Below are 13,989 nucleotides of genomic sequence, written 5' to 3'. Positions count from 1 at the left end.
TTTGGATGCTGTATGGATACTTAGTTCCTTCCGTGATGTTGTAATATCACAGACAATGGCAGGTGTGGTGCTGTTTTAAGAAGAAATCAGAATTTTTTTTAAAAAATACTTAATAACCCCTTAAAAAAACTGTTTGGTCATCACCAGCTCATAAAAAGTTTGGGTGGAGCGTTACTGTTACTCAAAGATGCACAGTTGGGCTGGGTTCACACTACGTATATTTTAGTCAGTATATGTATATTTCAGTCAGTATATTTCAGTCAGTATTGCAACCAAAACCAGGAGTGGATTAAAAACACAGAAAGGATCTGTTCACACAATGTTGAAATTGAGTGGATAGCCGCCATTTAATGGCAAATATTTGCTGTTATTTTAGAACAACGGCTGTTGTATTGAAATAATGGCCGTTATTTACTGTTATATGGCGGCCATCCACTCAATTTCACCATTGTGTGAACAGATCCTTTCTGTGTTTTTAATCCACTCCTGGTTTTGGTTGCAATACTGACTGAAATGTACTTAGTGTGAATACAGCCTTGCAGTGCATGTGGTCAATATCTGAGACTCTAATTTTGAAAAGATATTTATTAATTGGTTACAGACCACACACAAGTGTCCCTTTTCTGTCCCATTTTCTCTAAAGGAAGGAATGCTTCACAGGTTCCCATTCTTACCACCAATATTTGATGTGTCTTTCAATTGACTAATGACATGTATCTGTAGAGCTAACGGGTAACTCAGCAAAAAAAAAAAATCTTTCAAATCATCTGGTGTCAGGAAGTTATACATATTTATAATTTGCTTCTATTAAAAAAAATCAAGTCTTCCATTACTTATCAGTTGCTGTATGTCCTGCATGAAGTGGTATTCTTTCCAGTGTGGAGAGCAGGACGGGTTTTATATGGGGATTTGCTACTGCTTCGGACAGTTTCTTTCACAAACTGGTTTCCCTAGGTTGAACCTGATGGACTCTTACCTTCTTTCAGCCTTGTTTACTATGTTACTATGTCACTGTAACTCATTCATTTACCATGAGAGGTGTTAGCAGAGAGCACTGTGTAAGACTGGAAATAATACACTACTTACTGCAGAACATACAGCAGTTGATAAGTACTGTAAGATGAAGGTTTTTTTTTTTTTTTTTTAATAGAAGTAAATTATAAATAACTTTTTGGCACTAGTTGATTTGAAAGTTTTTTTGTTTTTTTTTTTGCTGAACTACTAGGTCTTTAAGACCTAAGATTTAAATATGGAACAAAAAAACGTTCACTTTTTGTTAATGATATGTTCTTCAATTAATCACACAAAATTAATTATTGATTAGAAATACAGTATTGACAAATTTTTACTGATTATTTTGACCAAATATATTCTGTTTACAATGTCCAAACTTGAACCAGGGTTGGGAATGCTGGTTCCAGTGTAGCCTCAGTTTACCTATCTACAGTAGGTATTAACATCAGTCAGAATCCTACTGATTATGTAAATCTAAATCTCCAGCCCACACTGTCCATGATTAGAATTAAAACAGAACTCTGGAGAAAAATGTAATCCTTCTTTTATAGCTACAGTCAGTTTAATCAAAATGATTGTGCTTCCAAAAGTATTATCTGTTCTTAAAAACCCACTTGTCCGGATTAATTTCTCTTTTTTTTAGTTTACAAGTAGTAATTACAGGTCTTCTAGGATGTGACAAAGTTTGATTCAAAGTGTCTCAGTCATTAGAACAACTTTTAAAATGTACCAGAGACATATAAAAAAGTTTGATTGGTCGGGTCTGAGTGTTCAGACTTTCATGTTTTCTAAATCTTGTAGAGAGGTATGTTAGATTCTACTACAAATTTATCAATGAAATCCTTAAAGCGACTCTGTACCCACAATCTGTCCCCCCAAACCACTTGTACCTTTGGATAGCTGCTTTTAATCCAAGATCTGTCCTGGGGTCCGTTCGGCAGGGGATGCAGTTATTGCCCTAAAAACAACTTTTAATCCTGCAGTGCTGTGTCTAACGGCCGGGGCTTACATTTGTATATGCATTAGGCTGGCACCACCTCTCCTCTCCTCCCCACCCTCCTCATCATTAGGAATGATCCAGGAACATTTACTGCTGTTTGAGCTTTGCACAGGTGTATTAACGATCCAGCCCATCTTCATTATACACACAAGTGGGGAATAGAAAGCAATCTGCCTGGAGCATTCCTAATGATGGGGAGGGTGGGGAGGAAGGACGGAGAGGTTGTGCCAGCCTAATGCATATACAAATGTAAGCCCCGGCCGTTAGACACAGCGCTGCAGGATTAAAAGTTGTTTTTAGGACAATAACTGCATCCCCTGCCGACCCCAGGACAGATCTTGGACTAAAAGCAGCTATCTGAAGGTACAAGTGGTTTGGGGGGGACAGATTGTGGGTACAGAGTCGCTTTAAAGAGACCCTGACATGAGAAATAACTTTTGACATGTCATGAGACACGTCAAAAGTTATTGATCACAGAGAGTCTCACTGCTGAGACCCACTTTGACCAGGAGATATAGTTGGGGAGAGAGCATGGCAGCAGCGTGATCCACTCCCCAGCTCCTGATTGGATAATTCTGACAAGATGAGGAATGCTGGTAGTTAAATCAATGAAATGCACACTTATGGTCATTCTGAAGGCATGATGCTTATATCAGCACAAAATGTGGGGAATTGCAGCTCACCACCATGCAATTTGCCCAATCTCGGAGAACAATATAACCAAGGATTAGCAGAAGAAACTTTGGGGGTTGAAAGTAGGGGATTCCTCTGGAGGTCAATTTTTAAGATGGGGGATGAAAGAGACTTGTATGCGAGATAACAGAAGTCTATTGTGATGCATTTTGGAGGCTCTACATCTCCATTTAGCAGACAGTTGTTTTGGGGGCTCTACAGCTCCCTATATTAGTTGTTGGAGCCCAAAACATGTCCCAATTTACTTCTGTTTTCCAACATGCAGGTCTTATCTTCATCATCCTCCAACCCACCAGTTTTCTTCTGCTAATGCTTGGCTAAGTAGCTGAATATGTTGCACAAGACAGTCCCTTTGGTTTTCTACAGACTTTAAATGGGACTTGGTTTCTGACCTACTGGAATTGCCCAAGGATGGTTAACTAGCAAGACAGAAAAATAGTGCAGTCAATGTTTTTAGATCCATCCGGCAAAGGGAAACTATGGCAAATCTTAGCATCATTTACAAAGAGATGCTAAAAATATAAATAATATCATATAAAGCCTTTTAAAAATTGACCATATTGAAAAATACAAAAAAAAAATAATAATAAATTAATTAATTAACAATTAATTGTAAATCAAATATTTCGTACAATATATACTGTATGTGTCAGGCTGGGATGTTGAGACATAGGACAGGGTAAAGCCCAGATGCTGGCACCCTCCCCTTTTGGAGTTCCTACCTTTTAGAGTTGTCAGCTCCTTAAAGGCTGTCTCCAACTTGAAGACTGGTCGCTATGCTGAATAAGTGAAACACAAAGACAAGACAATACAAACACAATAAAAGGAGAGTCCATTAGCCGGGTCAGTAACAAACGATTGTTGCGGTACAAAGTCAGGAGGGAAAGGGAGAACTTGGAAAGTCAATAATCAGACACCAGGGTTAACTTAGTCAGTATACAATGCTAGCTTAGTCACACTGTAGGAGGCTCTAGCACAGGCAAGGAGGCATGATGGGGGTAGTAGTCTTATGGAGGCTGGGGAGAATGTGATTCGGGCCGAGACTCTAGCCCTGTCACAGAGCTGACTGGTGGCTGACAACAATGCAGAGCACCTGAGTCATTCGGGGGGTGTGGGGGGAGGCAGTGAGCTCCCGGCAAGAACTAAGGATGCCTTTAACGCGCCCACAGCAACCAGTCAGGAAAGTCGTCAGTGCTTTCAGGAGGCTGGATGCACGCTCCAGCAGTGCCGGGAGCCAAGCATGCCGGCCGACTACTGACAATAGGTCACTGGTTGATTGTAGGACAATGGTTGATTGTTACATTTTGTCTGTGCTTGCTGTGCTGGATTTACTGTGAGGTCCCCAACCTCATGCCCTCTTGCTAAACATTACATAGATCACCATAGGTCACTTTTTTTTCCACAAAATAGTGTTTTTCTAAAAATTTGTATCCCCCCTCCATTACCTATTCTTTATCATATGAGTGGTTTTCTTTCTGTATTGTAAAATACAATTAAAACATAATAATGTTAAAAAGTACAGACACCTACTTTTTTAGCATAGAACTTCATATATATCAAGTGGCACCTGACTTTAAAGTACTATTATTATTATTATTTATTATTTATTATTATTATTATTATTATTATTATTATTATTATTATTATTATTTATTTATTCATTTATTTCAGCATCTCCATGTGATGGACAATTTTTATTAACAGGGGATTCTGGGACATTTCATTCTAAAAATTATCCTCACCCATATGAGCCAAACCTGTCTTGTCGCTGGATAATAAGGTATGTGCACAGGGTATTGTATTCACAAAAACATGTAGCAAAACAGCATATGTTTAAAAATGGGATCAAGCTGCCCCCAAATAAAAGCTACATACAATAAAGCAATTTTGAGAAACATTTTAAAGTCAATGGGAAATTGTCCGGCAGTGCACAGTACAAAATAATGTCCGTAATTATTTAAGGCCGTCAATATAATGAACATGCTCATTATTGATGACCTGCTTTTTCAAAAAAGTTCACACATTTTTTTTTAATCAAAATTATTGCTGTATTTTGCTTTAAATTCTACCATCTATAAACATAGCCTTAAAGAGAACCTGTCAGTTAAGTTATACTGCCAAAGATTTAAAGAAGCAGTTCAGTTTTTTTTTTCTGCCCCCCGGGTAGCCGCTGTCATGTATACTTACAGAAGATGATCGTTGTCCCGTTCCCGTCGGTCAGTTCCCGTCCCGCGGTGCCGTTCAAATCGGGCGTGCTCACTTCCGCCGGCGCCGTGACTCCTCTTCTCGGGCCTTGTAATTTGAACGCCGGAAGTCACGCGCTTCCATAGCAAATGCATGGAAGCGAGTGGCTTCCGGCGTATAATCACTGGTCACAGAAGAGGACTCGCAGCAGCCGGCGGAAGTGAGCGCGCCCGATTTGAACGGCACCGCGGGACGGGAACTGACCGACGGGAACGGGACACCGATCATCTTCTGTAAGTATACATGACAGCGGCTACCCGGGGAGCCGAAAAAAAAAAAACCTGAACTGCTTCTTTAAGAGTAAGTGACCAAAATTACCACTGTCGCTACCAGAATCCACCAATGATAGGCAAAGGCAGTAACAATTTTCCCGCTGCAGTCTACCTTCTTTTAGGTATGGGGTCTGAATTTACATTACATCCTGATATAAAAGTCAGAAGATAACTATCATAACTTAAAGTGACACATTTTGCATTATGACTTCTCTACACAGGTGTAAAGTATAAATGTTGCAGTTTTCATACCTTATTTTACCATTGTAGCCCCGCCTCTCCATGCATGATGTATGATATAAAATAAGGTATGAAAACTGCAACATTTACCCTTTACACCTATGTCGAGAAGTAATAATGCAAAAAGGAGGTGACAGTGTCACTTTAACCCCTTAGCGGCCCATGACGTATCTGACACGTCATGGTGCCGCGGGGGGTTCAGAGAGGGGTCCCGCCGGGACCCCGCTCTGAACGGCGCCGCTCCCGGCTGTGATCCCGTACTGGGCCTCAACGTCGCAATGATGCTGATCCCGCTCGGCAATAGATTGCTATGGCCTGCAGCAGGCCAAAGCAATCTATGACCGATCTAATCGATCTATGCTGTGTATATACACAGCATTGATCTCTATGAGAGATCAGTGCTGTGTATATACAAGTCCCCCAGGGGGACTTCTAGTTTATGTAAAAAAAAAGTAAAAATGTTTTTTTTATTAATAAAAAATCCCCTTCCCTAATAAAAGTCCAAATCACCCCCCTTTTCCCATTTTATAAATATAAATAAATAAACATATTTGGTATCGCCGCTCATAATCGCCCAAAAAATTTATCACATTCCTGATCTTGCACGGTAAATGGCGTCAGCGCCAAATAATTCCAGAGTGCAAAATTGTGCATTTTTGGTCGCATCAAATCCAGAAAAAATTTAATTAAAAGCGATCAAAAAGTTGCATGTGCACAATCAAGGTACCTATAGAAAGAACACATTATGGCGCAAAAAAATGACACCTCACAGCCCATAGACCAAAGGATAAAAGCGCTATAAGCCTGGGAATATAGCGATTTTAAGGAACATATATTTGTTAACAATGGTTTGAATTTTTTATAAGCCATCAGATAATATAAAAGTTATACATGTTACATATCGTTGTAATTGTAACGACTTGAGGAACATGCATAAGAAGTCAGTTTTACCCCAGGGTGAGCGGCGTAAACACAAAACTCTCTGAAATGAAAACAAATTCCTTTTTTTTTTTAAATTGACAGTGCAAATGATTTTTTCCCGGTTTCGCAGCATTATAGGAAAATAAAGTCTATCATTGCAAAGTACAATTGGTGTTGCAAAAAAATAACGGCTCATGTGGGTCTCTAGGTGAAAAAAAGTGCTATGGCTTTTTAAACATAAAAGTGAAAAAAGCAAAAGCGCAAAAAACGAAAATTGGCTTTGACCTTAAAGAGTCACTGTCGATCAAAAAATTTTTTCAGAAATCAATAGACCAGGCGATTTTAAGAAACTTTGTAATTGGGTTTATTAGCCAAATATGCCATTATCTGCATGTAAAAAGCATTTTCCCAGGTCCCCCCTCCTCTCCTTTCTGCCATCCACTCCTCAGAATCAGGAAATCTGGACTGTTTTTTCTTCAGTCGGATCTATCTGGTCTATGAAGAGGGGAGGGGGAAGGGGGAAGAAGGGAGATTAGCGAGCAGCTGAGAGCCGAGAACAAAGGATTACTCAGCGGGGGAGCTATTCAGAGCCATAATTAGTGGTCAGAGAGGTCCTGGTGACTGTCAGAAAAGAGAGCACGATGTGAATGTAAATTAACTCTTTGTTGTCCTGTTTTGCTGCTTTTACTTTCTCTCTCCATAGGAAAACCATGAAGACAGGGGGGAGAGCTTCAAACTGCTTTTTCATGATAAAGATTCATTTTTCGGCTAATAAACCCAATTACAAAGTTTCTCAAATTCGCCTGGACTATTGATTTCTGCAATAAAAATTTTAACAACAGTGACACTTTAACCCTTTAACCCCTTAGTGACCGCCATGCTGCCTTTTCACGGCGGCCACTAATGGGCTTTATTCCGATGCGTACGCCTTTTAACGGCGGGCGCATCAGAATAAATTACCGCCCAGCGGCGGCTGCAGGACAGGTGATCAGCGGTCAGTGTGACCGCTGACACTCTCCTGTAACTACCCGGAGTGGAGGATTCTCCGCTCCGGGCAGTTTAACCCCTTAAATGCCACTGTCAAACCATGACAGGGGCATCTAACGAGTCCCGGTGGATCCCGGACGGCGCCGTGGGTCACTTACGCGATCGCGATGTCCCGCGGCGCCGTCCGGGGTCCCGATGTCTCCATGGTGATCCCGGGGTCCCAATGAAGGTCCCCGGGGTCACCATGGAGATGCCTTATGCTGACAGGGGTGGCTGTGGCTATTGCCTGTCAGCATGAGGCATGATACAATACATTGCAGTACATCAGGTACTGCAATGTATTGTATCAGTGATCAAAGTATTTTACACTAGTGTACAGTAATGTACACTAGTGTAAAAGTGAAAAAAGTGGGCACCAAACACAACACAGCCCCCCCAGCCCCCCCAATAATAAAGATGCATTACATTCCCTATACCCAATAAAACGTGACATAAAAGTGATCAAAAACACAAATCCTATACATATACATATTTGCTATCGTCACGTCCGTAACGACCCAATCTATAAAACTATATCAATAATTATATCGCACGACACACGCTGTAAAAAAAAAAAAAAAAAACAGTACCAGAATAGCTGTATTTTATCAATCCACTTTAGAAAATACGTCATAAAAGAGATCAAAAAGTCATATACATATAAAACTTGGTATCAATAGAAACTACAGATTTTCCCGCAAAAAATAAGCCCCAAACCAGCTCTGTCGCGCAAAAGATGAGAACACTATGGATCTTGCAATGCTTGTTTTTGCTAGGAAGATAGTTTCTATTGCGCCAAAGTGATAATAGTTAAAAAAACCTATACAAATGTGGTATCGCCGTAACCGTAGTGACCCAGAGAATACATGTATTATGTTATTAGTGACTGCCGCTACGTATTTTTACGGCGATCATTAATGGGCTCTATTCTGCTGCCATCAGCTCTTTATGGCGATGGTGCAGAATAGTGCAGCGGCGCCGGTAATGCCCGCAGCCGCCTCCTCTCAGCTACCGGAGGTAGCTGAGGGGTTGGGGCAGAGTGTGGGGTCAGTCCCGGCAAGTCAGCTCACCGGCGATCGCCGTTATTACCAGTATAACGGCGGCCACCGGTAACAGACATTGCCAGCACAGCTGAACACTTTCATCTCTTCTCACCGTGAATCCACAGTGAGAGGAGATGAGTCCCCCCCTGTCCCCAGAATTAACCCTAGTGACCTGGTCACTGACCCTCCCCTCCCAGAGCGGCCATCTGATCCAAGATGGCCGCCGCCATCTCTGTGAACAGACTCTGTTCACAGTGATGGATTCCTAAAAATGATCAAAGCTTCATTCTCTCCACCACCGGAGGTGGCAGAGAGCATGGGGCAATGATCGGTGACCATCCGGTGTGGTCCCAGTACAAGTGATCAGCGGTATATACTATATACTACTGATCGCTTGTTCCAAATGGTGCCAGCACTTTTTTAAGCCTGTCACCAAAGTCAAGTGCCCTGGATTACCCGTAACCACCCTGGATTGCCTGTAACCACCCTGGATTACCTGTAACCACCCCAGATTGCCCATCACCAGCCCAGATTGCCCGTAAGCAGCCCAGATTGCCTGTAACCACCCTAGATTGCCTGTAATCTCCTCAGATTGTCCGTAATCTCCCCAGATTGCCCGTATCCACCCCAGATTGCCCGTATCCACCCCAGATAGCCCATAACCATCCCAGACAGCCCATAACCATCCCAGGCAGCCCATAACCACCCCAGACAGCCCGACACCACCCCAGACTGCCCGACGCCACCCCAGACTGCCTGTCACTACCCCAGATTGCCCGTAATCTCCCGAGATTGGCTGTATCCCCCCCCCCAGATAGCCCATAAACATTCCAGACAGCCTGTAACCACCACAGATTGCCACAGACTGCCTGTAACTTGCCCAAATTGCCTGTAACCACCCCAGATTGCTCGCAACCACCACAGATTGCTCGCAACCAGCCCAGATTGCCCATCAATACCCCAGATTTCCCGTCACCACCCCAGATTGCCGTTGCAACCCCAGATAGTCAGTGAACACCACCAGATTGCCCGTCACCACCCCAGATAGCCAGTGAACACCCCCAGATTGCCCATCACCACCCCAGATAGCCAATAACCACCCCTAGATAAACAGTAAACACCCCAAGATTGCCCATAACCATCCCATATAGCCAGTAAACACCCCATAACCACCCCATACAGCCAGTAAACACCCCCAGATTACCCGTAACCACCCCAGATTGCCCGTTACAACCCAGATTGACCATAACCACCCCAGATTGGCACAGACTGCTCGTAACCACCCCATATTGCCCATAACCCCACCAGATTGCCTGTTGCCACCTCAGATAGCCAGTAAACACCCCGATATAGTCCATTACCACCCCAGATAACCAGTAAACACCCACATATTGCCTGTAACTAAAATGACACTCCTTTTCTTCTGAGCCCTGCTGTGTGCCCTTAGAGTGGTTTATGCCCACATATTGGGTACCATTGTACTCAGGAGAACCTCCGTTACAAATTTTGGGGTGCTTTTTCTTCCCTGTTTCTAGTGAAATTGAGAAATTTCAAACCAAACAAACATGTTATTGGAAAAATTCAAATTTTTTCATTTTTATGGTCTAGTTTTGAATACTTTCCTCCAATACCTGTGGGGTCAAAATGCTCACCACACCCCAAGATGAATTCCTTGAGGGGTGTACTTTTCAAAATGGGGTGACTTTTGGGGGGTGTTCTATTCTGTAGACATTACAGGGGCACTGAAAACACACCTGGTTCTCAGAAACTTCTTTAGAAAAATCATGCACTGAAAATGCCAATTGGCGCTCCCTTCCTTCTGAGGCCCGCTGTGTGCCCACACAGTGGTTTATGCCCACATATGGGGTACCGTTCTACTCAGGAGTACCTGCGTTACATATATTGGGGTGAGTTTTCTCCCCTGTTCCTCATGAAATTGAGAAATTTCAAACTAAACAAACATATTATTGGAAAAATTAATTTTTTTCATTTTTACTGTCTTCTTTTGAATACTTTCCTCTAATACCTGTGGGGTCAAAATGGTCACCACACACCAAGATGAATTCTTTGAGGGGTGTACTCAGGGCCGGCCTTTGGGGTGTGCGACCTGTGCGCTTGCACAGGGCGCCTCACTCCCGGCCAGCTAGGGGGTGCTCCGGCAGAGAGCTGCACTGCACAGCTCCCAGCCTCGGGTCTCTGTGTCAGAAGCTGCAGTGAGTGTCCTCCACCACAGGGGGGCAGTGTGTGGCAGGCCGGGGGCGGCACCATGTCTCTCTCATCCTCCTGTGAGGAGGCAGGAGGAGGGGATCAGCGCTCCATACACACAGCCTGGGCTCCTAACAACGGACTACTGTGCCCAGCACTGCACAGCTCAGCACCAGGTACACCATCCGCAGTGGGGGAGGAGCCTCGGGCCGGTAATGGGGGCGCTCTTACAGTCATGTTCTGGAGGGAGGAGATGGAGCTCACCCTGGTAGGGCTGCAGGCATGAGGAAGCTGAGATACAGGCTGCTGCAGGCATGAGGAAGCTGAGATACAGGCTGCTGCATGAGGAAGCTGAGATACAGGCTGCTGCAGGCATGAGGAAGCTAAGATACAGGCTGCTGCAGGAATGAGGAAGCTGATATACAGGCTGCTGCATGAGGAAGCTGAGATACAGGCTGCTGCAGGCATGAGGAAGCTGAGATACAGGCTGCTGCAGGCCTGAGGAAGCTGAGATACAGGCTGCTGCAGGCATGAGGAAGCTAAGATACAGGCTGCTGCAGGCATGAGGAAGCTAAGATACAGGCTGCTGCAGGCATGAGGAAGCTGAGATACAGGCTGCTGCATGCATGAGGAAGCTGAGATACAGGCTGCTGCAGGCATGAGGAAGCTGAGATACAGGCTGCTGCAGGCATGAGGAAGCTGAGATACAGGCTGCTGCAGGAATGAGGAAGCTGAGATACAGGCTGCTGCAGGCATGAGGAAGCTAAGATACCGGCTGCTGCAGCATGAGGAAGCTAAGATACAGGCTGCTGCAGGCCTGAGGAAGCTAAGATACAGGCTGCTGCAGGCATGATGAAGCTGAGATACAGGCTGCTGCAGCATGAGGAAGCTGAGATACAGGCTGATGCAGGCATGAAGAAGCTGAGATACAGGCTGCTGCAGGAATGAGTAAGCTGAGATACAGGCTGCTGCAGCATGAGGAAGCTAAGATACAGGCTGCTGCAGGCCTGAGGAAGCTAAGATACAGGCTGCTGCAGGCATTAGGAAGCTGAGATACAGGCTGCTGCAGGCATTAGGAAGCTGAGATACAGGCTGCTGCAGGCATGAGGAAGCTGAGATACAGGCTGCTGCAGGGATGAGGAAGCTGAGATACAGGCTGCTGCAGGCATGAGGAAGCTGAGATACAGGCTGCTGCAGGCCTGAGGAAGCTAAGATACAGGCTGCTGCAGGCATGAGGAGGCTGAGGTACAGGCTGCTGCAGGCATGAGGAAGCTGAGATACAGGCTGCTGCAGGCCTGAGGAAGCTGAGATACAGGCTGCTGCAGGCATGAGGAGGCTGAGATACAGGCTGCTGCAGGAATGAGGAGGCTGAGATACAGGCTGCTGCAGGAATGAGGAGGCTGAGATACAGGCTGCTGCAGGCATGAGGAAGCTGAGATACAGGCTGCTGCAGGCCTGAGGAAGCTGAGATACAGGCTGCTGCAGGCCTGAGGAAGCTGAGATACAGGCTGCTGCAGGCCTGAGGAAGCTGAGATACAGGCTGCTGCAGGAATGAGGAAGCTGAGATACAGGCTGCTGCAGGCCTGAGGAAGCTGAGATACAGGCTGCTGCAGGAATGAGGAAGCTGAGATACAGGCTTCTGCAGGAATGCTGAGATATGAGTAGGAAATATGAAATCCATCTAGTAATTACTATACTATGTTTTCTCTTGGGTCTGCTGACCACGCCTGCCGGTCATCCAGCTTTCCCAGCCTCCTGAATGTGATGCAGCAGTGCTCCCCTTACCCCCTGAGGAGGATGCTGGGGACAGTGTTATGTATGATGTGTGTGTGGACATCACTGGGATGGAGGGCAGCCATGATGTGTGTGATGTGAGCTTCCTCTCATAGAGGAGCAGAGCTGTGCCTGGATGGATGGAGGGGAGAGGCCCAGCAACAGGGGGATGGGGAGGCCTGGGGCCTTATATACAAGCCTGGCCTCTACACACATCGTGTATATAGTGTGTGTATGTGTATATACTGTGTGTATGTGTATATATACTGTATGTATGTGTGTATACTGTGTGTATGTGTATATACTGTGTGTATGTGTATATACTGTGTGTATGTGTATATATACTGTGTATGTGTATATACTGTGTGTATACTGTGTGTATGTGTATATACTGTGTGTATGTGTATATATACTGTGTGTATGTGTATATACTGTGTGTGTGTATATATATACTGTGTGTATATATTTATTAGAGATGAGTGAATCGCTGGCGCAGCGCTCTGTTCATCAAGCCAATTGCCTTTCAGCGCTGCTCCACTCCCCGTTGCTTCACCCTGGGTGCCAGGGAAAAGCTGGATCCAATCCTGAAAAACTAAGAGAATTTTCCCAGGATTGGATCCAGCTTTTCCTGGGAGGGGTGGCCGGGAGCAGAGCAGCGCTGACAGGCAAACGGCTTGATGAGCAGAGTGCTGAGCAAGCCAAGCACTTAGCTTTGTTGAGATGAGAGTTTCTCTCTCTCTCTCTCTCTCTCTCTCTCTATATATATATATATATATATATATATATATATATAGATCATTACTGAATGTTCCAATAGTCACTTAAAAATTACCTTTTATTATATAATTTAAAAACACCAAACACTTTATTGCACAGCCATCACCTTTGCACTTTGTGCCACCAGTTTTTTACACAGGAGAGTCTATTTGGGCACTCTTCAGACCTTGTAGCATGTTTTTGGTACCCAAATTGTCCTCTTCTTATATGTTACACTATATATGTTATGTCAACACATAAAAGTCTGTTTGGGTACTGTTCAGACCCGGTTACGTTTTTGATGTGTTTTTTTGTCTGTCCATGCAATTTTTGCACCCAACTCTTCCTCCTATTGCGTATTATACAGTGCATATATTCATTAGTAGTGATTATTATCCGTGTGTACTTATACAGCTATGTACACACTACAGGACTTGTATGTAGAGGTATACAGTTATGTACTGCATAACTGTATCACGTCCTGTAGTGGCTGTATACCTGTATATACATGTCCTGTAGTGGATGTATACCTGTATATACACTCCTGTAGTGTGAGCATAGCTGTATACCTGTGTATATATTCATCCAGGTTTCTGCTGAGACCCCCTAATAATAACAAATAGTAATAATGGCTATAGACTAAATAGCACGGCCTTGTGTTGATGCTCAGTAAGTTCCTTTTTGGCATGGTTAAGTGGATGTGGCTTGCAAAAAAGGGTGTGGCTTGTTTAAAGGGGCGTGTCATAATTATCGTTACAGTTATGTTAGTTGCTTGGGGGGCTGGGGGTGGTAGTTGTGTGAA

The 13,989-nt window shown here is 44.2% G+C and overlaps 1 protein-coding gene across 2 annotated transcripts in view; it reads left to right on the top strand.

Moving 5' to 3' along the window:
- Nucleotides 1-13,989, top strand: part of TMPRSS15 (transmembrane serine protease 15) — a 302,887-nt gene that overhangs the window by 110,500 nt on the left and 178,398 nt on the right. For both annotated transcript variants that reach the window (XM_069945651.1, XM_069945652.1), the window contains one exon: nt 4,379-4,487. In XM_069945651.1, the coding sequence (XP_069801752.1) occupies nt 4,379-4,487 (109 nt within the window). The remainder of the gene's footprint in view (nt 1-4,378; nt 4,488-13,989) is intronic.

This window comes from Dendropsophus ebraccatus, chromosome 11, assembly GCF_027789765.1.
Source record: "Dendropsophus ebraccatus isolate aDenEbr1 chromosome 11, aDenEbr1.pat, whole genome shotgun sequence".
Taxonomy (NCBI): domain Eukaryota; kingdom Metazoa; phylum Chordata; class Amphibia; order Anura; family Hylidae; genus Dendropsophus; species Dendropsophus ebraccatus.
The sequence above is the reverse complement of the archived record's forward strand: the minus strand, read 5'-3'. Positions and strand labels throughout refer to the sequence as shown.